At 33.7% G+C, this 26,179-nt stretch overlaps 2 protein-coding genes and 1 non-coding gene across 3 annotated transcripts; all 3 read right to left on the reverse strand.

Annotated features, from left to right (window-relative positions):
• Positions 1 to 229: 229 nt before the first annotated feature.
• On the reverse strand, positions 230 to 1,695 carry LOC127810988 (pathogen-related protein-like). Its single transcript, XM_052350642.1, has 4 exons — positions 1,464 to 1,695; positions 1,134 to 1,266; positions 732 to 1,030; positions 230 to 618 (listed from the first exon to the last, which is right to left on the reverse strand). Exons 1-4 carry the CDS (start codon positions 1,635 to 1,637, stop codon positions 469 to 471), a joined length of 756 nt encoding a protein of 251 aa, XP_052206602.1. The 5' UTR covers positions 1,638 to 1,695; the 3' UTR covers positions 230 to 468.
• On the reverse strand, positions 230 to 23,898 carry LOC127810989 (pathogen-related protein-like). The gene is made up of 5 exons (XM_052350643.1): positions 23,691 to 23,898; positions 23,360 to 23,492; positions 22,958 to 23,256; positions 22,656 to 22,840; positions 230 to 430 (listed from the first exon to the last, which is right to left on the reverse strand). Exons 1-4 carry the CDS (start codon positions 23,862 to 23,864, stop codon positions 22,691 to 22,693), a joined length of 756 nt encoding a protein of 251 aa, XP_052206603.1. The 5' UTR covers positions 23,865 to 23,898; the 3' UTR covers positions 230 to 430; positions 22,656 to 22,690.
• LOC127812389 (small nucleolar RNA R71) lies at positions 5,705 to 5,811 on the reverse strand. Its single transcript, XR_008025892.1, has one exon. It is a non-coding gene; the product is annotated as a small nucleolar RNA R71 (small nucleolar RNA).
• Positions 23,899 to 26,179: the final 2,281 nt, after the last annotated feature.

Raw genomic sequence — 26,179 nt, forward strand, 5'->3', positions numbered from 1 at the left:
TATTTTCTATAATTTGTGAAACGGCCCCAAAATGTTTCTTAAATTACAGAAACGGCTCAAAAGGCATTTTGGACAGTCTTCACCATTTCTTAAATATGAAACCGTTCAGAAACGTTGAAACGGCATCTATAAGCCATTTTTGTGCTTCAGAGCTTGCAGATAAGCCCATTACCTTAGCTTCCATCAAGCTTTATGCCCTAAGCCATAATCATGGTGTAGGGTTTTGTGACTAAGAAGATTTATTTTCAATAACATACACACACATATATATTAAATTTAGTCACAAGAAATCCGGCACATAACACTCGTGCATAACATCACACGCAAATAGGAAGGCCTATACCACTACTAGATCAACTAAAAAAATAAAAATAAAAGTACATATATGAGACTTTTCATTTTATGAAATTCAAACTTGATGATATAAAAGGTAAAATAAATAAAGAAAGGAAGAAAGGGTGGTTGCTTCTACTTGTGAAATGGACATGCTGAGCCACTATTAGATCTGTGTTGGTGTGCTTCAGATTGAGTGATTGTTGGTCCCTTCAAAAGGCCACTAAATAGCTCTGCTGGATCATAGTAGATTTCTACTTCTTCTGCCCTTAGAGATTCATCAACCTGCACATATATAAATGCAAACTTTTATGTATATGTATGTGTACATCTATATAGGCAGAACCACGTACAGGGGCGAGAATGATGAGAGAGAGAGAGAGATGTGGAGATGGAACCTTGAGAAGGCCCATGCCGTAGACCTGGACCATGTCGCCGGTGGGAGCATGGCCTTTAAAGGGCCCCTCGAAGAAGCCCCAGTGCCGGAACTTGAAAGCGATCGCCGGGGGCCCCGAGTAAACGGCGATAACTTCCCACGCAAAGCCACGAGGGAAAGCCGTCCGGAACGCTTCGTGCGACGACTCGAAGCTCTCTTCCTCCGCCTTGTAATACTTCAACTCCTCCGGCATCGAACTCTTCAACAGTGCGTTGTAGGTCCCAAGTCTTATCGTTTCTTCCGCCGACAACCCCTCTCTTCCTGCCATACAACCACACAATTTACTCATCTATATATATATGCTGTAGAGAAAGAGCAATTTTTGTAATGGAATCGTTTGTTTGGTTTAATATTAACTAATTACCATTGATGATGAGCTTAAATTTGTCTGGGTTTACGGTCTTGCAGTCCTGTACGTGAAGCTTGTGAGAGACCTCCATTTCCCATGTCTTTATAGCCTTCTGAACGATCTCTTCCAAGGATCCTTCCCGCCATTCCTGTGAGCCAGCTTACAGTTTACCACTCCCAACCCACAACTCACAACTCTAATCAGATTTAGATATCCAAACCTATGACTGTTCTTTATTCAGACTCAAATTGAATTTTGTCTGAAAGACTCATCCCAATTAGATGTGAATTTTATTAAAAATTATAAGAAAAAAAGAGGCAACGATCGATGGAACACTGTACGCACCTTGGTTCGGCCTTCTTCAAAGAGTTTATTAGTAACATCATAGACCGGAGGGGCACCGTATCTCCACTGGATGCCCTCTTCTTCGTCCTGCAAAAGAGACGGCCTGTACTTATCTCCTCCAGATTTGACTGCCATGTCCTCTTTCTTCAAGCTCTCACAATTAAGCGAATCCATCCAAGTAGCAACTTTTATACAGAGAGAGAGATGGCTGATAATTAGTAATTGATCTGCTGGTCTGCGTTGCTTGCACGATACATTCTTTAATTAATAACTACCGATGCTACAATTTGTCAAAGTGGTGATTGATGACTGGGTTGATGAGATTCATATGGCGCCTAGAGTCCACATGTCGACCATGGAATTAATGAATGGTCCAATCCCATGTGTGGATCATAGTAGGTATAGTTACTAGACTCGAGGACATAATAATGTATAAAAAAAACTCAAAGTCGTAATTGGTTGAGTTGAGATATTGGAGACGAAATTATGCCTTGGTGGACACGGTATTTTTAAACAAAGAGATTAGGAATTTGGGAAAAAAAAATGAAGAATAAGAAGAAGAAGAAAGAATTTTAGCTTAATAGAGATAGAAGATTTTGAGAAAAAAATTTAGAGTCGATTACCATCTAATTTGTACATTGGTTGTGCTCTCTTCTAATTCTCTTTGGTTTCAAAATATTCTTTGCGATTCTCGAGTCTGAGCGCTTGACTAAATTTGCTTTACGTACAAAGGGAAGGCGAGGTGCTCCGATGGGTCATTTGACGCTAAAGTCGATTATTATCCTCGAGAACAATGAACTAGTGATGCAAACAATGAGTAATTAATGAGATACCTAGTTATAAAAAAATCGTGTCTTTGTATAGGCTCCTTGAAGGGCCAATAAAGAATTGTCAAATTGGATCACCCCTTGAGTATGTAATGGAATATGTAATGGATAGGTTCAACTCTTTAGATATCATCTTTTTGCATTCCAATTAAATTTGGGTAGTCGGCTTAACTCTTATCTCTAGAAAATGCATTTTTATATTCATTCTTGGAACTAGATGTACCGTCGTCACTTTTGGCAAACCCTAATTTGCCACTCTCTAGTAAAGAAAAATAAATATATATTTGAAAACGTTGGGCCGTTACAGACAGAAATTTGGGTATAAATTAATATGAGTTGGTTGTTTGTGAATTGATAAATCAATGAATTTAAACTAGTTTTGAAAGATTTATCATTTATATATGCCTTTTATATATATATATCTATATTTTTGGTATGGATCCAACTGCATAATCAAACCAACCAGTTCAATCTAATTTCAGTTAAGTGTGTTGATATAAAAGGAAAGGAGTCAGCTGGGGTGTAGCTGTTAAAAAGAGGGTGAAATGGAAATGTTATATATGGGCCATAATTTCCGATCAAACACAACAATAAATTTATTGTCGCTCAAATACAACAATAAATTTATTTATTAGAAACATCGTCATCAAATTGTTTAAATTTTGCAAAAAAAAAAAAATTATGATTACAGAGCACAAGGTATCCCGCGTGCAAGTACTCCAATACTTAAATCAAACACTTAACTTCACTAAAGACATAAATATAATAATAAAATTAATATTAGAGACTTATTTCATATAGAATGAGGGTTTATATATTTATAAAGGAATCTGGGTCCCTAATATTATAAAATCGACTAGAATTAAAACTTTTATAGATTATCTCTATTCTTTTATAGGATTCTTATAGATAGAGATTTTCATATATCGAAATTGCCATGTTCGCTCTTTATTCGAAACTTCCCAAAAAAGAAAATTTATTAGATCATGAATCTCAATTAGAGTCTCCGAAAATTTTAATTAGTCTCTCATAATGTAAGATTTTCGAGGTCTCTCGAGCTCTTTCCGTCTCCAAGAGACATGGATGTCCTGTGTTTTAAAGAGAGATTCAATCTTCCAAATATCATCTTTAGGCCAAAATGAAGCTTAATCTTCTTAAATGTTTTTGACTTTTAATAAATTTTTACTTATGACTTGTAAAAAAATAAAATTTTTGATAATAATAATAATAATTGATAAGTGTATTTTATACACTTATTTTGGTCTATAAATTTAGCATTTATACATTCAATGAGTATGATTTCTACTTGATTTGATTCTATATATGGTTATGTAGATGTGGAGCATGTGTTGAAGACAATAGGAGCACAAAGTGATGATAATGTTGCATTTTTGGAGCTAAAATGGCATTAAAGGCAAGGTCAAAGGTCCATTCGGGGTCGAGATTGATGATGTCGCAAAGAGTCGGAAGAATGACGTCATTGGTGAAGTGTTGGAAATCAAAGAGAAACGGCTCACGGTGCTATCATGCAAAGCATTGTGTGGTAGGGTCGTGGTAAGAATTATTTTCTGTGGCTCGCGGCCTTATCGCGGAAAGCATTCTGTGGTAAGCCCGTGGTTGAAGAAGTGTTCTGTGGCTCACGACCTTATCGCGGAAAGTATTCTGTGGTAAGCTCGTGACAAGATTTTCATTCTGTGGCTCACAACCTTACCGCGAAAAGCATTCTGTGGTAAGGCCGCGATAAGGCTTTAAGCTTCGTAAAAAGGCCGTTTTGAGCTCGTTTCCTTTCAAATCAAGTGGAGATGGGCTCTCTCAAGGGGCACGACTTTGAAGACCTAAAAATCATTATAAAAAGAAGGATTCTTGAGAGATAAAGGATCTTTTTGAGGAGGAGAAGACAGCAAGTCTAGGAAGAAAAGGGAGATTTTCTTGAAGATCTTCGGTTTGGTTGTATTTTTTCGTTCTTTCTTCTCTCCAACATCATGAACTTTGTTTTTATTATTCTTTCATTGGTTGAAACTATGTTAGGCTAAGTACTTTGTAGCTAGGGTGATTGATGAAACCTAGTTCAATGATGGTTTAATTTAAAGTATTTGGGTTTTATTATATTCTTGTCTTCGAGTTGATCGTTTGTCATGCACTAATTCCGTTTTGATGCTTGGCCGCCATTAGAACGTGTTTGTAATTTATATTGCTTTAGAGAGATTCAATATAGATTAGCACTTGGTAATAAACGACATAAGGTTCAATAATAGGTAGAGATACCGTTATGCCTTGTGAAATCTTATTTTGATGATCATTATGGATAAATGCATGTTTGTATATTTGCAGATTAATTAGAGATAATTAATCTCATATGTAAGCATAGATTCGATTGACCATCGAGAGAGGCTTTTGATTAACTTAGGATCATCAATTTTCAGCTCAAAGCAAGAATTATAAAACCCGATCACTAAAAGATTAAACCAACTAAAGAACTACGGTGGATTTATGAACCCTAGTACATTAGATTTCTACATTCAAAAACCTAAAGAATTATTTTGTGTTTTCATTTAGTGAGTTAGTTTTAGTTAATATAAAACATGCAGTGAGTATTATTTTAATTGTGTGTGGTTTATTAAAGCTAATAGTGGTTAAAGTAAGGATTGAAAGCTAATCCTCATGGGAACGATACTCTATTCATCATTATATTACTTGTTACGATTTCGTTCACTTGCGGGAAAGAATACGCGAACAAGTTTTTGGCACCGTTGCCGGGGATTGGCTCTTTTGATTATAGCTTTAGCTGAGATTAGCTTTAACATTTGTGTTGCTTCCTTTAATTTTTTACGCTGAACTATTTCAATTTTTGCTGTGTTAGGATTGAAATAGTGCATGCGGCGTTCAGAACGTCTTGATCTTGTTGAGTTTGATCTAGAGATTGAACAAACCTTTCATCAAAGGCGTCGTGAACAAAGAGAAAAAAAAGAACAACAGCAAAGCACTATGGACGACAACGGGAATCAGCTTGTTCAAGTGGAGCGTACTGTTGAGATCAATGAGAGAGATATCTTGATGGGGGATTTCATGATGCCTCCAGTCGTTGAGAATCGATCGAGCATAGTTTATCCTCCATATGGGCACGATAACTTCTAGTTGAGGCCGGATGTGATAAATTTGTTCTCCAACAATATTCCATTCTATGGGAGAAGTGATGAAAATCCACACTACCATCTCTCTCGTTTTTTGGAGTATTGTGGCAACTTTAAGTATCAAGGGATCAATGAAGAAGCACTTAAAATGCAATTATTTTCTCATACTCTAAAAGATAAAGCTCGGGAGTGGTTGGACTCACTACCACCTGGTGGCATCATTACATGGGCAAATTTGGTTCTAAAGTTCACGCTAAAATATTTTCCACCAGCTAAGATTAGCAGGCTCAAGCATGAAATTTCAACCTTCCAACAAGCCGAATCAGAAAACTTTCATGAGGCATGGGAAAGGTTCAAAGAGTTGCAGAGGAAGTGTCCAAGCCATGGTTTTCCACTACCAGCCCAAAATCATTATTTTTACACCGGGTTAACTCCTTATAGCCGTTTAGCAGTGGATTCTACAACAAGTGGTTCCATTCGAAATAAATCAGCTGGGCAACTTCATGACCTTTTCGAGACAATGAGTGAGCAGTTTGTGATGTGGCCAGATAGAAACTCACATAAAAGAGTAGCTGGAATGCATGAAGTGGATGTTAACACGTTGATGTTAGCCAAAATTGACGCATTATCAAAGCAGATGGAAGCCTTAAAATATTCTCCATCAGTTAATATGATGCAAGGTTTTCTTCCAGTTTGTGTAACCTGTGGAGCAACTCATCAGTCATCCGAATGTCCATTGCTCACTACGGATTCTTCTTTCACAAAGTAGGCTGCTTATGCACATAATTTTTCATGTCAACAAAATTTCCAGCGGCCGTTGAATAATCCATTTTCTCAGACTTACAATCTCGACTGGAGGAACTATCCTAATTTTTCATATGGCAACAATCAAGGCATTCAAAATCCACCAAAACAGGGAAGACCACACGAAGAAAAAAGAGGATTGGAAGAAGCGATTTCCAAACTTCAAGAACAAAGCAAACGGACTGATGCAGCCATGAAGAATATTGAAAATCAAATTGGCCAATTAGCAAAAATCCTAACAGAAAGGCAACCGGGCACGTGGCCAAGTAATACAGAAGTTAACCCCAAGGAGCAAGTGAATGCGATCACAACAAAGAATAAGGTGTAGCTGCCAGAAATCCATGTTAAGAGACCTAGTGTGGAAAAAGAAAATGGTACAGCTAAGGAGACAACCGATCAAGATGATGAGCCCAAAGTAGTAGCTGAAAAAGTGAAGGTTACTCTGTCACCGATCAAGCCTTATGTTCCACCTATTCCGTTTCCTCAAAGGTTGCGCAAGCACAAGTTGGATAAGCAATTTGAGAAATTTTTGGAGATATTCAAGAAGCTACATATCAATATACCATTTGCTGAACCTCTGTCTCAAATGCCCAGCTATGTGAAATTCATGAAGGAAATCTTATCAAATAAGAGGAAACTAGAGGATCATGAAACTGTCATGTTAACGGAGGAAAGTAGTGCCATATTGCAAAACAAACTACCACCAAAACTTAAAGATCCAGGGAGTTTTACTATTCCTTGTACCATTGGTAGTTTATTCTTTGAACGAGCTCTATGTGATTTGGGTGCTAGTATCAACCTAATGCCTTACTCTATTTTCAGGAAGCTTGGATTAAAAGAACCAACACCTACCACGGTTTCTCTTCAATTGGCTGACAGAAGTATCAAATATCCGAAGGGAGTAGTGGAAGATGTTTTGGTAAAAGTAGATAAATTTATTTTTCCTGTTGACTTCATCGTTTTAGACATCGAAGAAGATTATGATATGCCCTTAATTTCAGGGAGACCTTTTCTTGCCACAGGGAGAGCTTTGATTGATGTCCAACAAGGAACACTTAGCTTTAGAGTTTATGATGAGATGGTTATATTTAATGTATTTAAGGCTATGAAACATTCTAATGGCAATGAAAAAAAAGTCTTAATGAGAGATGACACTATTGATTTGGTAGAGAGATATGATGATCCTAACGAAAATTGCATGGCTAACTCTTTTGATGAGCAGGAACAAATTTTTTATGCAAAGAACAAGGTCGTGGCCGTGGGCTCTTTGGGAGAGAAGCAAAAAGATTGTCCATCCAAAAGAGACAAACTGTGTTCTTTGGATGTTTATTCTTCTTCGAAATCCAAGCCACCAAGTCATGAAAAGGAAAAGTTGGTAAGGGTGTTGAGGGAGCAAAAGAAGGGGATTGAATTGAAACTTGCTAACATTCAAGGAATAAGTTCATTAAATGGCGCCCACAAAATATTGATGGAAAAAGGATTCAAGCCTTCTTGAAGATGGAGGCCTAGTCAAGCTAATGACTTTAAACAAGCACTTATTGGGAGGCAACCCAATTTCCTATCTCTTTCATTTATTGGCATGTTGCAATTTTTTTTTTCTCTTATTTTCTTTACTTTGAGTTAGGTTAGAGTGTCATTCTTTAGGATTCTTGCACAAAAACAATGTTGAGGTCATCATAACAGCATGCACACTTGGTATTTGATAAAATGCTTCAACCAATGTTCTCTTGCAGATTGCACCTTAAGTTTGGGATTGTGAGGTTTAAGTTTGGGGGGAGTTTGGGGGGAGTTTGGGCATCCATGTGACTCTGTCTACTTCATGTTGTTCTCAGTCATTGTTGCTCTCTCATGTTCAAACTTGTGCATTGTAGGTACATTTTTGGAAGTGATAATGCAGTCGAAGAGTCGTCCTGCACCAGCTGCTCGCAATGGCAAAGCCATTGTCAAAAGTTCCAAATATCTCAAAACGAGCATGTGTTGATCTATTACCATCACAACCTTGACACTGTTAGAGCAGGTAGGTTCTATGGCACACACCAAGAGGGGGTGAATTGGTTATTTTAAAAACTTAAATGATAGAACATCAATATAAAAACTTTTTGATACAGATTGAGGATTTAGAGTTTTAAAGCGTAAACCATAAAAATGACAAATGAACAAAGATAAATATGAGAACCGAGGAGGAATAATGAAATGCTTGGAAAGATAAATATATCAAAGAACACAAGCATAAGAAAACACAAGGATTTATAGTGGTTCGGCTTAACCAAGCCTAATCCACTACCTTAGCTCCTCACTAAGGATTTTTTAAACCATCCACTAAAACCCCCTACTTAAACCAAGTAGATCCTCTAGTCCAAGACTAGGAATTACAACCTCTTGCTTATACAAGCAAGCCCTCTAGCACCTAGCTAGGAATTACAGCCACTTGCTTCAACGAACAAGTCTTCTAGCACAAAGCTAGAAAAATAAGAACGATATAAATGAAAGAGAGAAGCTAAGAGTTAACACTCTTAGTTACAAGTTCTCTCACAATGAAAACAAGGCTTAATAATAAATTTACAATGATAGAACAATAAAGCCTTGGATAGAAAATACAACAGTGAAAGCGCAAAGATTGTAAGCTTCGAGTAAAAATGATTTGAACTCTTTAAATCAACTCGTTCCCGTCCATTAGTCTTCTCTTGATCATCCACGACTTGCATTTATAGGCTTCCCAAAAGATTGAAGAGAAATGTAGCCGTTTGTGACCGTTGGAGTTGAAAAACTAGCCGTTGGAAGCTTTCTGTAAAAGATATAGTCGACAGAAGAAAATGCATAGTTGACTATTTTTACAAATAAAACAAAACATAGTCGACAGACAAAAACGCATAGTCGACTATCTTATAACACAAAAATTCCATAGTAGACAGATACATATGCATAGTCGATTATTGCAAAAATGTGAAGAGATTTTTGAATTTTATGAACAAAAATAGTCGACAAATGAAAAGCCATAGTCGACTATCCTTACATGATAGTCGACAGACTGAAAAATAGTCGACAGATGCCTTAAATAGTCGACAGATCGAAACAGCATAGTCGACTATCCTTAAATATAGTCGACTATCCTTAACAGCATAGTCGACTATTCTTAGGCATAGTCAACAGAATGAAACACATAGTCGACTATCCTTTTGAAAACATTGAAAACTTAACAAAACCTCATTTTGATTCTTTTGAAAGCAAGTTGGGATTATCAAAAATATATTTTGAAATAAAACCTCACTCAACCATACTCAATATTTCTTTCATAGGATTTCATACCTTGCTTCAAAATTCATATATTACAAATTTATTTTCTCATTCATATAATCCATAGAGATTGATTTTATATTACAAATTCATTTTCTCATTCATATAATCCATAGAGATTGATTTTCATATAGACATTATCAAAACCATTTTATAACCAAAAGTAAAATATCAGACACTATAGTCCGGGTACACTCCTTCCTTTTATTTCTCTTTGTTCCATTGGGACAATGAAACGTTTAAGTTTGGGGGGAGGTTCACTATGGGCAGGTTGCATGTGTCGTATGATCTAGTTGTATGGTTTTATTAAAAAAAAAAAAATTATCTTGTTTTGTTGGGTAGACGTGCCATCAATGATGAAGCTTATTTGGTACCATTTTGATGCAAATAGTAAAGATAGTGATGCTACTCATTTCATTTTGAGATTCATTATCCATGTTAGACTAATTTGAGCACATGTGTCAGAAGATTCAATACATAGGTTGACTACACTGTTAGGTTTCCAATTAGACTTTCGCCCTTAAACCAACTTTGTGAGCAACTCAATCATCAAACATTATGAAACGAAAAGTTTGGGGAAGGTTGAGCCATGATGGCAAATGTTGAGGAATGTGTTGATTCTGTGCATGTTAAAATTTGTGTGGAATGTATTAGACATACTAAGGGAAGCTAGGCAATGACCATAGGCTAGTGACCTAATCCCTATGTCACTATGTCGTGCACCAAATTAAATTTGAGCCTGCATATATCTTTTACCTTTCTTCGTAGCCTGAATGACTTGAGTGATTATGCCCGTAGGGGTATCTTAAAACCTAGTGCCCTGTGGTCATCTGGCTTAGGAGTCATCGGCTGAAAGCTCGTTACAAGGGTCATTTAAAAAGCTTAATGGAGTAAAGGCTTGCACATAAGATATCTAAAAAAATAAAAAAAATTAAAAATAAACGAGATGGAGCATAAAATGCACTTGTTTAGCAAAAAAAAAAAAAAAAATTGCAAGGCCAAAGAAAAAAAAATCTCAATAATGGTGCCGATGTTTGTAACTCTTAGGGATTGAGAACACTGGTGGGTTTGACTGTCTAGTGGATGTTAGCATGTCGAAGCATTCAAAAAAAAAAAGAGAGTTTTCACAAACTGAGACAGCGCCATTTTTGGCTAAACCCAACCAAACCGAAGCAAGAAAGAAAATAGTGATTGAGAGCACCTAGGGATTGAATGAAAAGACCAAGTTTGGGGGTGGAGTGAATATCACGAGCAGGAAAGTGTAAAGGACCATCAAAGGGTTGGGAAACCAAGAACCTTATGCATGATATTGTACCTAACAGGATTCGCACGCACACATGTCAAAACATGGAATAGGTCCAAAACATTTATGTAGCATTACTAGAAAACTCTGTGTGAATTATGAATGATACCAAAATCTGAGGCTACCTGGAAGGCTATCCAACTTGTAAGTGATTTTGAATATTAACTATTCTTTACTTGATGGGTGATATATTTGAGTTGATAATCTTGCTCGGGACGATCAAGAGTCTAAGTTTGGGGGTATTTGATAAGTGTATTTTATACACTTATTTTGGTCTATAAATTTAGCATTTATACATTCAATGAGCATGATTTCTACTTGATTTGGTTCTATATATGGTTATGTAGACGTGGAGCATGTGTTGAAGACAATAGGAGCACAAAGTGATGATAATGTTGCATTTTTGGAGCTAAAATGGCATTAAAGGCAAGGTCAAAGGTCCATTCGAGGTTGAGGTTGATGATGTCGCAAAGAGTCGGAAGAATGACATCATTGGTGAAGTGTTGGAAATCAAAGAGAAACGGCTCACGGTGCTATCATGCAAAGCATTGTGTGGTAAGGTCGTGGTAAGAATTATTTTCTGTGGCTTACGGCTTTATCGCGGAAAGCATTCTGTGGTAAGCCCGTGGTTGAAGAAGTGTTCTGTGGCTCACGACCTTATCGCGGAAAGCATTCTGTGGTAAGCCCGTGACAAGATTTTCATTCTGTGGCTCACGACCTTACCGCAGAAAGCATTCCGTGGTAAGGCCGCAGTAAGGCTCTAAGCTTCGTAAAAAGGCCGTTTTGAGCTCGTTTCCTTTCAAATCAAGTGGAGATGGGCTCTCTCAAGGGGCACGACTTTGAAGACCTAAAAAACATTATAAAGAGAAGGATTCTTGAGAGATGAAAGATCTTTTTGAGGAGGAGAAGACGGCAAGTCTAGGAAGAAGAGGGAGATTTTCTTGAAGATCTTCGGTTTGGTTGTATTTTTCCGTTCTTTCTTCTCTCCAACATCATGAACTTTGTTTTTATTATTCTTTCATTGGTTGAAACTATGTTAGGCTAAGTACTTTGTAGCTAGGGTGATTGATGAAACCTAGTTCAATGATGGTTTAATTTAAAGTATTTGGGTTTTATTATATTCTTATCTTTCAAGTTGATCGTTTGTTATGCACTAATTCCATTTTGATGTTTGGCCGCCATTAGAACGTGTTTGTAATTTATATTGCTTTCAAGAGATTCAATATAGATTAGCACTTGGTAATGAACGACATAAGATTCAATAATAGGTAAAGATACCATTATACCTTGTGAAATCTTATTTTGATAATCATTATAGATAAATGCATATTTGTATATTTGCAAATTAATTAGAGATAATTAATCTCATATATAAGCATAGATTCTATTGACCATCGAGAGAGACTTTTGATTAACTTAGGATCATCGATTTTTAGCTCAAATCAAGAATTATAAAACCCGATCACTAAAAGATTAAAGCAATTAAAGAACTACGGTGGATTTATGAACCCTAGTACATTAGATTTCTACATTCAAAAACCTAAAAAATTATTTTGTGTTTTCATTTAATGAGTTAGTTTTAGTTAAAATAAAACTTGTAGTGAGTATTATTTTAATTGTGTATGGTTTATTAAAACTAATAGTGGTTAAAGCAAGGATTGAAAGCTAATTCTCGTGGGAACGATACTCTATTCATCATTATATTATTTGTTACGATTTCGTTCACTTGCGGGAAAGAATACACGAACAATAATAATATGACATTCTCAAATTGCAACAGCCTTTAACATTTTTATATAATAAACGTCATCAAAGTAATCTAGAGGGTTATCCCTATCAATTGAACTGATATAGTTAATTAATTAATTAATCAATTAATTCAGTGGATGGTAGGAAGAAAGTAGTTAATTAATTAATTGATATTTTGTATTGGACCACCGTAGCTGTTGGGTTTGACTCATTGTCATTTGCCAAAATCTCTCTCTCTCTCTCTCTCAAATGACAAAATAGGCGAGTGGGAGAGAGTGAGACTGAGACAGAAAGGAGATAGCCAGGTGACACAGGAATGAAAAATAAATATGATATAAAATAAAAATAAAAAATATATTTTTAAAAAGTTTAAAAATAAAAATATAAAAAAATATAAGAGATTTTAATAAAATATAATTTTTAATATAAAAATTTTTATAATACATTCAAACTAATATAAATATAAATTCTATAATTCATAAATTATGACTTATTAATTAAAAATAAATAATAAATTTTATAAAAAAATAATCAAATATAATACAAGAACGAAGGACGAAGAAGAGATTGTTCGTGGACAGAACAATATGATTTTGATATTTTTCAAATATTAAGAAATGACTTTAAAATATTTTTAAAATTATAAAAATAATTTAAAAATATTTTTTTGATGTTTCTTGGCTTTTGTTACGGAAATATTGTATATACTCAAATGATAAAGTTGTTAACGATAATGTACTTTAATGCTAGATTTAGTTGATATTTATTATGTATAAAATATTTTATGTATCTTTGTCGGTAATTAATGGTAAATTTATTAATTTTTATTCATTACTCTTTGAGTTCTTAAATTTTCTATTAAAGATTATATTTTTAAGTTGTTAAAAATATACTGACGAGATTCTTTAATAATAGAATTTCTTAAATATTGCTAGTTTATAAATTTTTCAAATGGAGACTTTGATTAATTAATTATGAACTAACACATAAATTTACTACTTTGATTAGTATGTGATGTTAATGATAAATGGTAATGAATTACGTACCACAAAGTATATGATGTTTATTGTAAACTCATGAATGGTTGTTAGTTGAATAATGCATTGAATGTGATGCCGATAACAAATCACATGGTAAAGTGGATAATGATTTTGTTATTAAGTTGTGATTATATAATTGATCATTTGTTTTAAAATAATATAGTTATTTTGTGTATTGGTGTGTGAGATTTGTTAATGAGTAAACTAATCCAATTGCGAGGTGGGAATACGGATCATGTGGTTTGATATTGTTAGTACATGAAGATAAATGTTTGTCAATCGGACCCATTACTTCTATTATGATAAAGTGAACGTCTTATGCGATATTTTGTAAGTGTGATAAAGGACGTCTTTGACCAATGTATGAATAATTGAAAAAGAATTTTTTGATGTGTCATTTAGTTACATTGACTAAGGTCAATCGCATAGTTACTGAGTTTGTGAATTTATCACTCCATGACTTTTATTCAGTTAACTCGTTATGTAATGGAATGATTGTGTTACACGATAATCGTCAACTGTAATAAGTTTATAATGAATAAACTTTATTGCCAAATAAATTATCTTGGCATGTTACTAAACGTCACTCATGATCATCATAATGTCTTAAGAAAATTAAGAGATTCATAAAATAAGTTGAATTGTTTAATCGACATAAAAAATGTTTAATATAGTCTAATCGTTATTTGACAGTAAATTTAAAAAGTCAGATATAAAAAAAAATAAAAAAAATGATCAAATTAGTGAGTGAACTAGTATTTATTCTTTACCACCATTGCGAGTTAATATAGAGAATTAAAATATCATTAAAAATTAATGATTAAGCAAAACACCATTAACATTCAATGTGGGTTTTGGTGGAACAAGAATTTAATGCAAAAGAGAAGTTCTCTGTACGCATTTGATGCAGAATTATATATATATAAGAGTTATATGAATATATATATAATAAGAAAAATGGTTTTTCTAAAAAGCAAATTTGCAGGAGCATTAATTGAGGGAGCAGAGTCATTAAGTGCCTTTCACCTCAATTGAATTATACTGTGTTTTCTGAAAATTTTAAAAATACATACGCATATGCATCCACATCAGTATCCCAACCAAAAAAAAAAAAAAAGAAAAGAAAACTATTAGGTATTTTGTTTAGTTATACCAAATATTATTTTCTAATTTTCATCTTCTATTCATTGCTAACTATTACAAGAAAAATGTGAAGGAATTGTATTAAATTGTGTGAGTAATATGGTACTTGAAATACAATATATTTATAGATAATTTTAAATAAAATTAATAAAGATAAACTCGATTAAGATAGGATTAAAATTCGCTAAACTTGATATATCAACAATTAGAAATGTGGAACATTCGAGGGCCGGCCCTATCCCTAGGCCCCCAAAAGTTTGGGCCCCCGGGGAAAAAACACCCCCCTCCCAAAGTAAAATACACCCCCAGAAAATACACTCTTAAAGTAAAATACAGTAGTTAAATTTGGGGCTCCTAAAAAAATACAATCCCTAGAAAATATACCCCCCAAAGTAAAATATAACAGCCAAATTTGAGGCCCCCAAAAAATACAACCCCTCCCAAAAGTAAAATACAACAGTCAAAATTTGGGGCTCCAAAAAATACAGCACCCAAAGTAAAATGGGGCAGCCAAAATTTGAGCCCCCAAAAAACAGTCCCCCCCCCCCCACGAAAGTAAAATACTGCAACCAAAATTTGGGCTCCCCAAAAAAATATAGCCCCCTGCTCAAAGTAAAATACAACAGCCAAAATTTAAGCCCCCAAAAAATACAGCCCCCAAACATAGAGTAAAATACAGCAATAATTTGAGATAACAAACCACCTCCCCCTCTCAAAAAAAATAAAATAAATTGGAGACCTCCAAAAAATACAACTCCCCACCCTCTAAAAAAAAATTATTTTTGTCTTGGGCCGACCTTGGCGAGCTGAATCAACCCACCAAATAATGGAAGGTACACTCACTTATTTTACAATATGAGCTATCTTTTCTTGTTTTGTTAGAGACTCGAGTGCTTGCCTCTCATCGTCTTTTTAGTGGTCAAAAGTCTTGGAGAAAATTAGTCATTGGAGATCAAACTAACAAAAAGACAATCTATAGAAAAGTAGTCATTAATAATTTTTTAAATGTAATTAGTTGATAATTTGTTTAAAATTTTAAAAACACAATTGACAATTTTTCAAAAATGCAAAAGGCATTGACAGTTCTCTCAAGATTCGTCAAAAGCAATCGACAGTCTTCTAGATTTTGAGTATATACAATCATTTTTGACAAATAGATACAAAGAGCATGTAATTTGATTAGTTGACAATTTAAAAGAGACACTCAATAGTATATTATTTTGATGTTCAATAGTATATACAATAGTGTGATAAATCGAACCAGAAAATAGATCAAAATAAATAACGCAAGAAACAGAATGTAAATTCCATGTTTAATAACGTTTAAGGCTCAAATCTGAAAGAACCACTCACTATTTTTGGTAATGCCAATGAATAGGAAACACAAGGCACAAACAAAGCTCTCAAATCATAAGTTCAGAAAGAAAACCCCAACACCTCTCGGCCAAACTCAATGAAACCCTCTCTCACCCAAACGATTAAGAACCACTCACAGTAGGTTATCACAAAAGGTAGATCGGTCACAAAGACAAAGGGTAGAAAGCACAAAGCCAAGAAAAAAGATTACCGAGAACGGATGATCGAAACCCCCTAAATAAAGCACACGCATCACCAACAAATCGGCCAAGATCAACAAGGACAAATGTGGTCTCTCAACATGAAAAGAAGCATCGTATCGACATGGAAACGAAGTTATGGAAGATCATCCGCAAAATGAAACCACGAATGAAGCAATCGACCAAGTAAGGAAACGAGAGAGAGAGAGAGAGAGGAGGCGCTAGGTTTCGACCAAAGAAATGAAACATCAAGAGAATAGGCTCACAAAGGGCCTTTTATATGTGGGCTTAGGGCTTAGGAGATAATGGGCCAAGGAAGTGGGTTTCTCCCACTTGAGCGAATGGATTGAGGCTCATTTCTCCTCTAAAGTGGGAATAGGGCTTGTGGCCCAGCTTCTAAAATGGGTTGCCTAAAAGTGGTGACGGACTTAGGTTCTTTAATCCCAGACCGAAGACTATGAAGGTAAAATCCACCTCAAAAATCGCCATCACCTTGGACTTCATTGGGAAACACAAAACCCACGTGTCCTTAAATTCACCTAAGTCAACAGGTTCAAGGGTCAGATTGGCCTTTTTTTTCAATATTGTTTCCATATAAGTTTTCTTTTCTATGATAATTGTAAAATAAATTGATATGAGATATTTTTAAAAAAATATTCTTGGGGTAATTCAAAACTTAAAACTAATAAATAAATTTATTAACAATAGCAATGTAGATGTTAACAGATTTTTTATTTTTAAATCATAACATTAAATTTTAATTATTTTATGCATATTTATTTCATAAAAATATAATTCCAATTCAACCTCCATTCTACCACAAAACCTTTATAACATTACTTATCAGAAAAGGTTTAACATCCTATTCATTTGTCTTTTCACAAAAATTTATATATTATGGCTCTCCTATTGCTTTTTTTTTCTCGATGAACAAACAAACGACCACAAATAATCAAAAAAAGTTTAACAATGTATTCATTTTTCTTTTCATACAAATTTATTCTCACTCTCATATTATTTTTTTTTTCTTCAACGAACAAACAAATGCCCACAAATTATCAGAAAAGGTTTAACATTATATTTATTTCTCTTTTCACACAAATTTATTCTTACTATCCTATTGCTTTCTTTTTTCCTCGACGAACAAATAAATAGCCACAAATTATAAGAAAAGATTTAACATTGTATTCATTTTTTTTTTTCATACAAATTTATTCTCACTCTGCTATTGCTTTTTTTTTCCTCGACAAACAAATAAATACCCACAAATTATAAGAAAAGATTTAACATTGTATTCATTTTTCTTTTCATACAAATTTATTCTCACTCTGCTATTGTTTTTTTTTTTTCTCGACAAACAAATAAATACCCACAAATTATAAGAAAAGATTTAACATTGTATTCATTTCTCTTTTCACACAAATTTATTCTTACACAAATTATAAGAAAAGATTTAATATTGTATTCATTTTTCTTTTCATACAAATTTATTCTCACTCTCCTATTGCTTTTGTTGGTGCGAAAACGCTGCAAAACAAGGTTAATGCACAAAACCAAAACCAATAGAATGGACTGAAAAAAGCAAGAAGATGAACAGAATGTAAAACTCCCTGTTTCAGCAACAATGACAGTCACGAAGACTGCTCCAAGGCTCAGATCTGAGCTCATTCAATCACCACTTAGGCAACAACCAACGAATAAGGACACCAAGCCACAAAAGCAACTCACACACCTAAGGATCTGAAACCCCCCCTCAAACCGAAAGCCTAGAAAAAGACCCCAACACCTCTCGACTGAATATAGAACGAAGTACTCTCCCACCCCAATCGATCAAAGCCACACAAAGTAGGTCACCACCAAGGTAGATCGATCACCAAGATGAAGGGTCAAAAGCACAAAGCCAAGAGATAAACTTACCTGAAAAAGAAGACCTCAACCTCGGATACGTAGAGGTTTCAAACGACAGTGAAGGGCCGCCTTTCGGACACAAGGAAATGTGATTGAACACATGGAAGGATGGATCAATCACAGAAGGCAAGAAGATCCCATCACAATCGGTTGAACAAGGAAGGAGAGAGAGAACAATCGGCCAAAAAGGAAACAAGAGAGAGAGAGGATCGGCCGCCACATAAGGACAAGGAAGAGAAACACATTCCCTTTTATATTGTACGCCTAGGGCAAGAGATAGATGGGCTAAGGAACGGGCTTGGGCTTGGGCTTGCTCCCCTTCTCTTGAGAAAATAGGCCAAGGCTCATTTCTCCTCCAAAGAGAGGGTTAAGGGCTTATGGCCTGACTTCTATAAATGGGCTGCCAGTAAGTAGGTTGAACCATTGCTTCAATCCCGAGCTGAAGCCTATGAAGCTAACCCGAACCATTGTTATAGCCTTGGGCCTCATTAGGAAACACAAAACCCAACAACTTTTTTTCCTCGACAAACAAACAAATACCCACAAATTATTAGAAAATGTTTAACATTGTATTCATTTTTCTTTTCATACAAATTTATTCTCACTCTCCTATTGCTGTCTCTTGTCCTTGATGAACAAACAAATGCCCACAGATTACATAAAACTACTCACAAAGAGGACATACTTCGAGAGGAGTTCAAACCAAGAACTCCAAAAATTATAAAGTTGGGACAAAATAACAATTCTCTGCATGTGACTAATACAAAAGAACCAACGTGAATGAAAAATCAAACCACACAACTAAAACTACAACCACTATAAAATAAATCAAAATGCAAACCTAAACCAACGTCACTCCAAAATCCATTTGAATCAGGCTAAAGTTTAATTAACTCACTTTAAAATAAAAATATTATATAAATACTAATTTTTATAATTAAGAAAATAAATATATATAATTAAAATTATAACATGTGCTATAATTTTTAAAAATTCTCATTTCGTTGAAAACAAAAATCTACCTAACATTAATGGGTTAGTTAAGGTGTAATAAATGCACTTTATTTTCAGAAAAATGTATTTATTATATTTTATTTTAAGATATTTAATCAACCAATAAGATTATTTTAAAACTAAAAATAAGATAAAATAAATGCATTTTGTTTAAAAAAATTATTGCACTTTAACAATGGTTAGCATTACCCAACATTAATTTATAGGAAAAAATGCACATAATGCCCGTACGGTTTAGCATAAATGCAAACAATACCCTTAATACCTGAAAAAAATACAATGAGTATCCTCATATTATAACATGCAAACAATACCCTTAATACCTGAAAAAAATAAAATGAGTATCCTCATATTATAACATCCTCTTGTTGCAATTTCTTGCCTAGTGTTAGTTAACCTTAGCTAAATATTTTAAAATGACCAAATATCCTTGACTTTAAAAAACTCTCTTTCTCTCTTTCTCTTCCTTTTTTTTTTTTTTTCATATACTTTACTTGACCTCTAATTACAAATGCCCTTATGCATCTCAAATAGTCAAGTGCACCCTCCTTCATCTCCCTTGATTTACCTATTATTGTTGTTGATAATTTATATTTTGTAATATTTGATTTTTGGATTTCAAATCTTTTGACTTTTCAATTTGAAGTCTAATATTTTAATTAAAGTTTTAAATCTTTCAAACATTTGTAACCATTTATTTGTCACGATCCGAATTCTAATAAGTCATGACTGACATTAATCCCTAGGTCTAATGGCCCTACTGTGAATTAGTAAGCCTTTTCTTTAGCTCGATTTGCTAAAAAGCATTAATACTACTGACAAAATATAGAAACATGGAGTAAACACCTTTTCAATTTTTTACAAAATATTTCAATATCTCATATACAGCAGCTACACAAAAATATAAATATCCATCATCCTGTTGTCAAAAATACATATACCGTCCCATATCTTAGGCCTTTGGCACAATTATGTACCACAAAAATAAAAGATAAAAGAATAGACTCAACAGTACGTGTATGTCTCCACAGAGCATCCTATATCATATCAGGAAACAACTATTTATCAAAAATAGAGAAATTCTATTTATGAAAGTACACAATAATTGATTGGGAATAATAAATGAAGTTCTAGAATTGGGGCTTAAATAGTATTAGTTCCCAACACCATGGATCTAGCAGGAGAAGAGGAAAGTAAAATATACTTAATAAAAAAAAGCTTCTCTCCAACCCAATAGATAGAGCGAAAAAAGAAAAGGCAAAGATATATAAAAAAAAAAAGTAAAAAATATCACTCACTCACACACGAACGCACACACTCATTTCCTCACCTTGGTCCTCTTTAGGTAGCCTCTATTTAGACAACTATGTTATAATCAAGATGTTATAATCAAGAGGGGAAACTAATATAAAAAGTTATTTAAAAGGATAATTACATAAACATACCTGAGAGAAAATGATCGGCGACGATCGAGAAAGGGAAGAGAATGACCCGCGGGTGGCAATGACCAAAAGCGAGGGCATGAGGACCGAAAGCAAGAGAGCAACAAGCAATGGCGATCGAGAGAAGGAACTTCAGGAGCACCAAAGCAGCAATGACAATGGAAAGCAATGACGGGGGAGCACCAAACACTACAAAAAAAATGTCATTTAGCGGTGGTTTTGAAAACCGTCTCTAAATCAACATTCGCGGAGCATTTAGTGGCGGTTTTCAGCAATTGCTGGAGTAACTGCCGCAAATTATATTTTTTGCGTTAATTTTTTATCTGCCATTAAATTTTAAAAAAAAATTATTTTAGCTGCAGTTTTTAGAACTGTCGCAAAAATTAAAAAAATAAAATTTTTAATTTTTGCTGTGTTTCTTAGAATCGCCACAAAAATTAAAAGAAATTAAAATTTTAATTTCTCCCAAAAGTGGGCGACTAGGCCAGCTGCCCACGCCTATGCCTAGGCTTGCGAGCGCTCCTGGCAGCCTACACGCCACGTGACGATGCTAGAAATTGAATTTCTAACTTCCTCTTCCCCAATTTCGAACACTGGACCTCCCCTATGCACGTGCGTAAACGTTTGATCTGTCAAACCTTCTTATTATAAATCTATCCATATAAATTATATACTAATCCAACAACTATTTTCTAAAATTATATTTTATATTTTTTAATATAAATTAAAAAACATTAATTAATTTATTATTTTTTAAAAGAATAAAGGAATAAATTAAAAAAATTAATTAATTTAAATTAAATAAATTAATTGATTAAAAATAAAAAACATTTTCTATATTTTTTAAAATTATTAAAATTTTATATATTAAAATTTTGTTAAATTAATTTTTAATTTTATTTTTTTAAATTAAAATATTTAATTAATTTTGAGATTAATTTAAATTAAATTTAAAAATTCTTTTTATTAATTTAATTTTTAATTATTTTCTTAAGTAAAATTCAAAATTTTAATGAATTTTGCGACGATTTTAAAAAATCGCCACAAATGTCAATTTAATTTTAATTTTAAATTATTTAAATATTTTTGAATTTAGTGGCAGTTTCTCAAAATCGCCGTTAAATTCAAATTTTTAATAAATTTTGTGGCAGTTTTTCAACATCGCCACAAATGTTAATTTAATTTTAATTTTTAATTATTTAATTATTTTTTAATTTAGCAGTGATTTCTCAAAAACTGCCCCAAAATTCATTAAAAATCGTTGTAAATGTTAATTTAATTTTAATTTTTAATTATTTAATTATTTTTGAATTTAGCGATGGTTTCTCAAAAATCGTCGCTAAATTCAATTTTATTTTTTAGTTATTTAATTATTTTCTAAATTTATCGATGATTTTTTGAAAATAGCTGCAAAATACAATATTTTGCTGCGATTTTAAAAATTGCCGCAAAAAATCAATTTTTTTGTAGTGAAAACAGCAAGCTCTCACAACGAAAAGAGAACTTTGGGATTTGAAGAAGAATAAGAAGGCTAACTAAAAAGAGGGAACTTCGGGATTTAGGACTTTGATTGCCAAAAATGCGTTTCTTGTTATTTTTTGTAATTTGCGAAACAACCCTGAAAGGTTTCGCAAATTGCAAAAATACCTCCAAAAGTGTTTTGGTTCATCTTCGTCGTTTTTGAAAAGAGAAACCGTTTAGAAACGTTGAAACGACGTCTCCAAACCATTTCCATATGTGCTTTAGAGCTTGTAGATAAGCCGGTCACCTTAGCTTCCACCAAGCTATACGCCTTAAGCCATAATCACGGTGTAGAACTTGTGACTAAGAAGATTTATTTTTGATAATATACACATATTTTAAATTTACTCACGAGAAATCCGACACATAACACTCATGCATAACGTCACAAGCAATATAGGAAGGCTTTTCATATACGAGACTTTTCATTTTATGAAATTCAAACTTGATGATATAAAAGGTAAAATAAATAGAGAAAGGAAGACGTGGTTGCTTCTACTTGTGAAATGGACATGCTAAGCCACTATTAGATTTGTGTTGGTGTCCTTCAGATTGAGTGATTGTTGGTCCCTTCAAAAGGTCACTAAATAGCTCTGCTGGATCATAGTAGATTTCTACTTCTTCTGCCCTTAGAGATTCATCAACCTGCACATATATAAATGCAAACTTTTATGTATATGTATGTGTACATCTATATAGGCAGAACCACGTACAGGGGCAAGAATGATGAGAGAGAGAGAGAGAGAGAGAGAGAGATGGAACCTTGAGAAGGCCCATGCCGTAGAACTGGACCATGTCGCCGGTGGGAGCATGGCCTTTGAAGGGCCCCTCGAAGAAGCCCCAGTGCCGGAACTTGAAAGCGATCGCCGGGGGCCCCGAGTAAACGGCGATCACTTCCCACGCAAAGCCACGAGGGAAAGCCGTCCGGAACGCTTCGTGCGACGACTCGAAGCTCTCTTCCTCCGCCTTGTAATACTTCAACTCCTCCGGCATCGAACTCTTCAACAGTGCGTTGTAGGTCCCAAATATTATCGTTTCTTCCGCCGACAACCCCTCTCTTCCTGCCATACAACCACACAATTTACTCATCTATATATATATGCTGTAGAGAAAAAGTAATTTTTGTAGAGAAATCATTTCTTTGGTTTAATATTAACTAATTACCATTGATGATGAGCTTAAATTTGTCTGGGTTTACGGTCTTACAGTCCTGTACGTGAAGCTTGTGAGAGACCTCCATTTCCCATGTCTTTATAGCCTTCTGAACTATCTCTTCCAAGGATCCTTCCAGCCATTCCTGTGAGCCAGTTTACAGTTTACCACTCCCAACCCACAACTCAAAACTCTAATCAGATTTAGATATCTAAACCTGTGACTGTTCTTTATTCAGACTCAAATTGAATTTTGTCTGAAAGACTCATCCCAATTAGATGTGAATTTTATTAAAAATTATAAGAAAAAAAAGAGGCAACGATCGATGGAACACTGTACGCACCTTGGTTCGGCCTTCTTCAAAGAGTTTATTAGTAACATCATAGACCGGAGGGGCACCGTATCTCCACTGGATGCCCTCTTCTTCGTCCTGCAACAGAGACGGCCTGTACTTATCTCCTCCAGATTTGGCAGCCATGTCCTCTTTCTTCAAGCTCTCACAATTAAGCGAATCCATCCAAGTAGCAACTTTTATACAGAGAGAGAGATGGCTGATAATTAGTAATTAATCTCGACGGTTGTTTTCATATCTTTAAAGCTATTTAACTTTTAAGTTAAAAGTTAGGTAGTGTTTAACTTGAGAATGTATTTGGATAAATATATTTTTAAGCTATTAATTAAAAGTTATGTGTTTGGGTTGAAAAATTAATAAACTATTAAAACTTGATAAAAAAAACCAAAATAGACATGATATTTAAATGAATGGTCCAATCCCATGTGTGGATCATAGTAGGTATAGTTACTAGACTCAAGGACATAATAATGTATATAAAAAAAAAAAAAGTCAAAGTCATAATTGGTTGAGTTGAGATATTGGAGACAAAATTATGACTTGGTGGATACGATCTTTTTAAACAAAGAGATTAGGAATTTGGAAAAAAAAAATGAAGAATAAGAAGAAGAAATAATTTTCACAATAGAGATCGAAGATTTTGAGAAAAGAAAGAGTTGGATTGTTCACGTTTTTCTATAAAAATTTTAGAGTCTGATTACCATTTAATTTATACACTGGTTGTGCTCTCTTCTAATTCTCTTTGGTTTCAAAATATTCTTTGCAATTCTCGAGCATGAGCTTGACTAAATTTACTCTACGTACAAAGGGAAGGCAAGGTCCTCCGATGGGTCATTTGACTCTAAAGTCGATTATTATACTCGAGAACAATGAACTAGTGATACAAACAATGGGTAATTAATGAGATACCTAGTTATAAAAAAATCGTGTCTTTATATAGACTCGTTGAAGGGCCAATAAAGAATTGTCAAATTTGATCGTCTAGTCACTTTTTATATTCTTTGCTCGAATGGTTTTGGATCACCCCTTGAGTATGTAATGGATAGGTTCAACTCTTTAGATATCATCTTTTTGCATTCCAATTTAATTTGGGCTAGTCGGTTTAATTCTTATCTCTAGAAAATGCATTTTTATATTCATTCTTGGAACTAGATGTACCGTCATCACTTTTGGCAAACCCTAATTTGCCACTCCACTAAAGAAAATAAATATATAATTGAAAATGTTGGGCCGTTACAGACAGAAAAATTTATCATTTATATATACCTTATAAATATATATCTATATTTTTGGTATGGATCCAACTGCATATATATATAGATATATATATTTTTGACAATATATATATCTATATTGTCAAGATTTTGAAATGAAAATAGAAAATCACACGTTGTCGTCTTTGCTTTTTTCACTTAATTTTTTTTAAAAAGAAATTATTGTCATTCGAAGACAATAATAAATTTATTTACTATGAACGTCGTCATCAAGACGTTGGGCATTCTCGCGCAAACACTCTAATGCTTAAATCAAGCACTCAACTTCACCAAAGACATGAATATAATATTAAAATTAGTATTAGAGACGTATCTTTTATAAAATGAGAGTTTAAAATCTGGGAGCTTGTGATAGACATCTCTAATATTATAAATCGATTAGAATTAAGACTCTTATAGATCGTGTCTATTCTTTTACGGGATTCTCATAACTAGAGATTTTTATATATCGAAATTATCTTGTTTACGTTTTATTTGAGACTTCCCAAAAATGAGAATTTATTATATCATAAATCTTGATTATAATCTTCATAATCTTTGGGAGACTGTAATTAGTCTCTCACATTGTAAAGTTTTCGAGGTCTTTCAAGGTCTTTCAAACTCCAAAAAAACATGGACGTTATGTGTTTTAAAGAGAGATGCAGTCTTCCAAATATCATCTTTAGGCCAAAATGAAGCTTAATCTTCTTAAATGTTTTTGGCTTTTAATGAATTTTTAGTTATGACTTGTAAAAAATGAAAATTTTGATAATAATAATAATAATAGAACATTTCTCAAATAGCAACATCCTTCAACATTTTTATATAATAATAAACGTCACCAAAGTAATCTAGAGAGATATCCCTATCAGTTGAACTGATATAATTAATTAATTTAGTGGATAAGGAAGGAAGCAAGAAGACCACCGCAGCTGATCAATTAAGCTTCATTGATATTTTGTATTGGACCACCGTAGCTGTTGGGTTTGACTAATTGTCATTTGCCAAAATCTCTCTCTTAAATGACAAAGTAGGCGAGTGGCAGATAGTGAGACAGGAAGGAGACAGCCAGGTGATGCAGAAATGAAAAATAAATATGATATAAAATAAAAATAAAAATATATTTTGTAAGAAGATTAAAAAAAATAAATATAATTTTTAATATAAAAAATTGATAATACATTTAAACTAACATAAATATAAATTCTATTATTCATAAATCATGAT

This window comes from Diospyros lotus, chromosome 10 (assembly GCF_014633365.1).
Source record: "Diospyros lotus cultivar Yz01 chromosome 10, ASM1463336v1, whole genome shotgun sequence".
NCBI lineage: Eukaryota > Viridiplantae > Streptophyta > Magnoliopsida > Ericales > Ebenaceae > Diospyros > Diospyros lotus.

What these genes read in the sequence shown, in the direction of transcription:
- LOC127810988 (XM_052350642.1), bottom strand. Translation starts at nt 1,637, where the DNA reads ATGGATTCGCTTAATTGTGAGAGCTTGAAGAAAGAGGACATGGCAGTC. An exon ending in TTGAAGAAGGCCGAACCAAG is followed by an intron (nt 1,267 to 1,463) that starts GTGCGTACAGTG and finishes GCTGGCTCACAG; the next exon opens with GAATGGCGGGAAGGATCCTT. An exon ending in ATTTAAGCTCATCATCAATG is followed by an intron (nt 1,031 to 1,133) that starts GTAATTAGTTAA and finishes GTTGTATGGCAG; the next exon opens with GAAGAGAGGGGTTGTCGGCG.
- LOC127810989 (XM_052350643.1), bottom strand. Translation starts at nt 23,864, where the DNA reads ATGGATTCGCTTAATTGTGAGAGCTTGAAGAAAGAGGACATGGCTGCC. An exon ending in ATTTAAGCTCATCATCAATG is followed by an intron (nt 23,257 to 23,359) that starts GTAATTAGTTAA and finishes GTTGTATGGCAG; the next exon opens with GAAGAGAGGGGTTGTCGGCG. An exon ending in ACGGCATGGGCCTTCTCAAG is followed by an intron (nt 22,841 to 22,957) that starts GTTCCATCTCTC and finishes ATATATGTGCAG; the next exon opens with GTTGATGAATCTCTAAGGGC.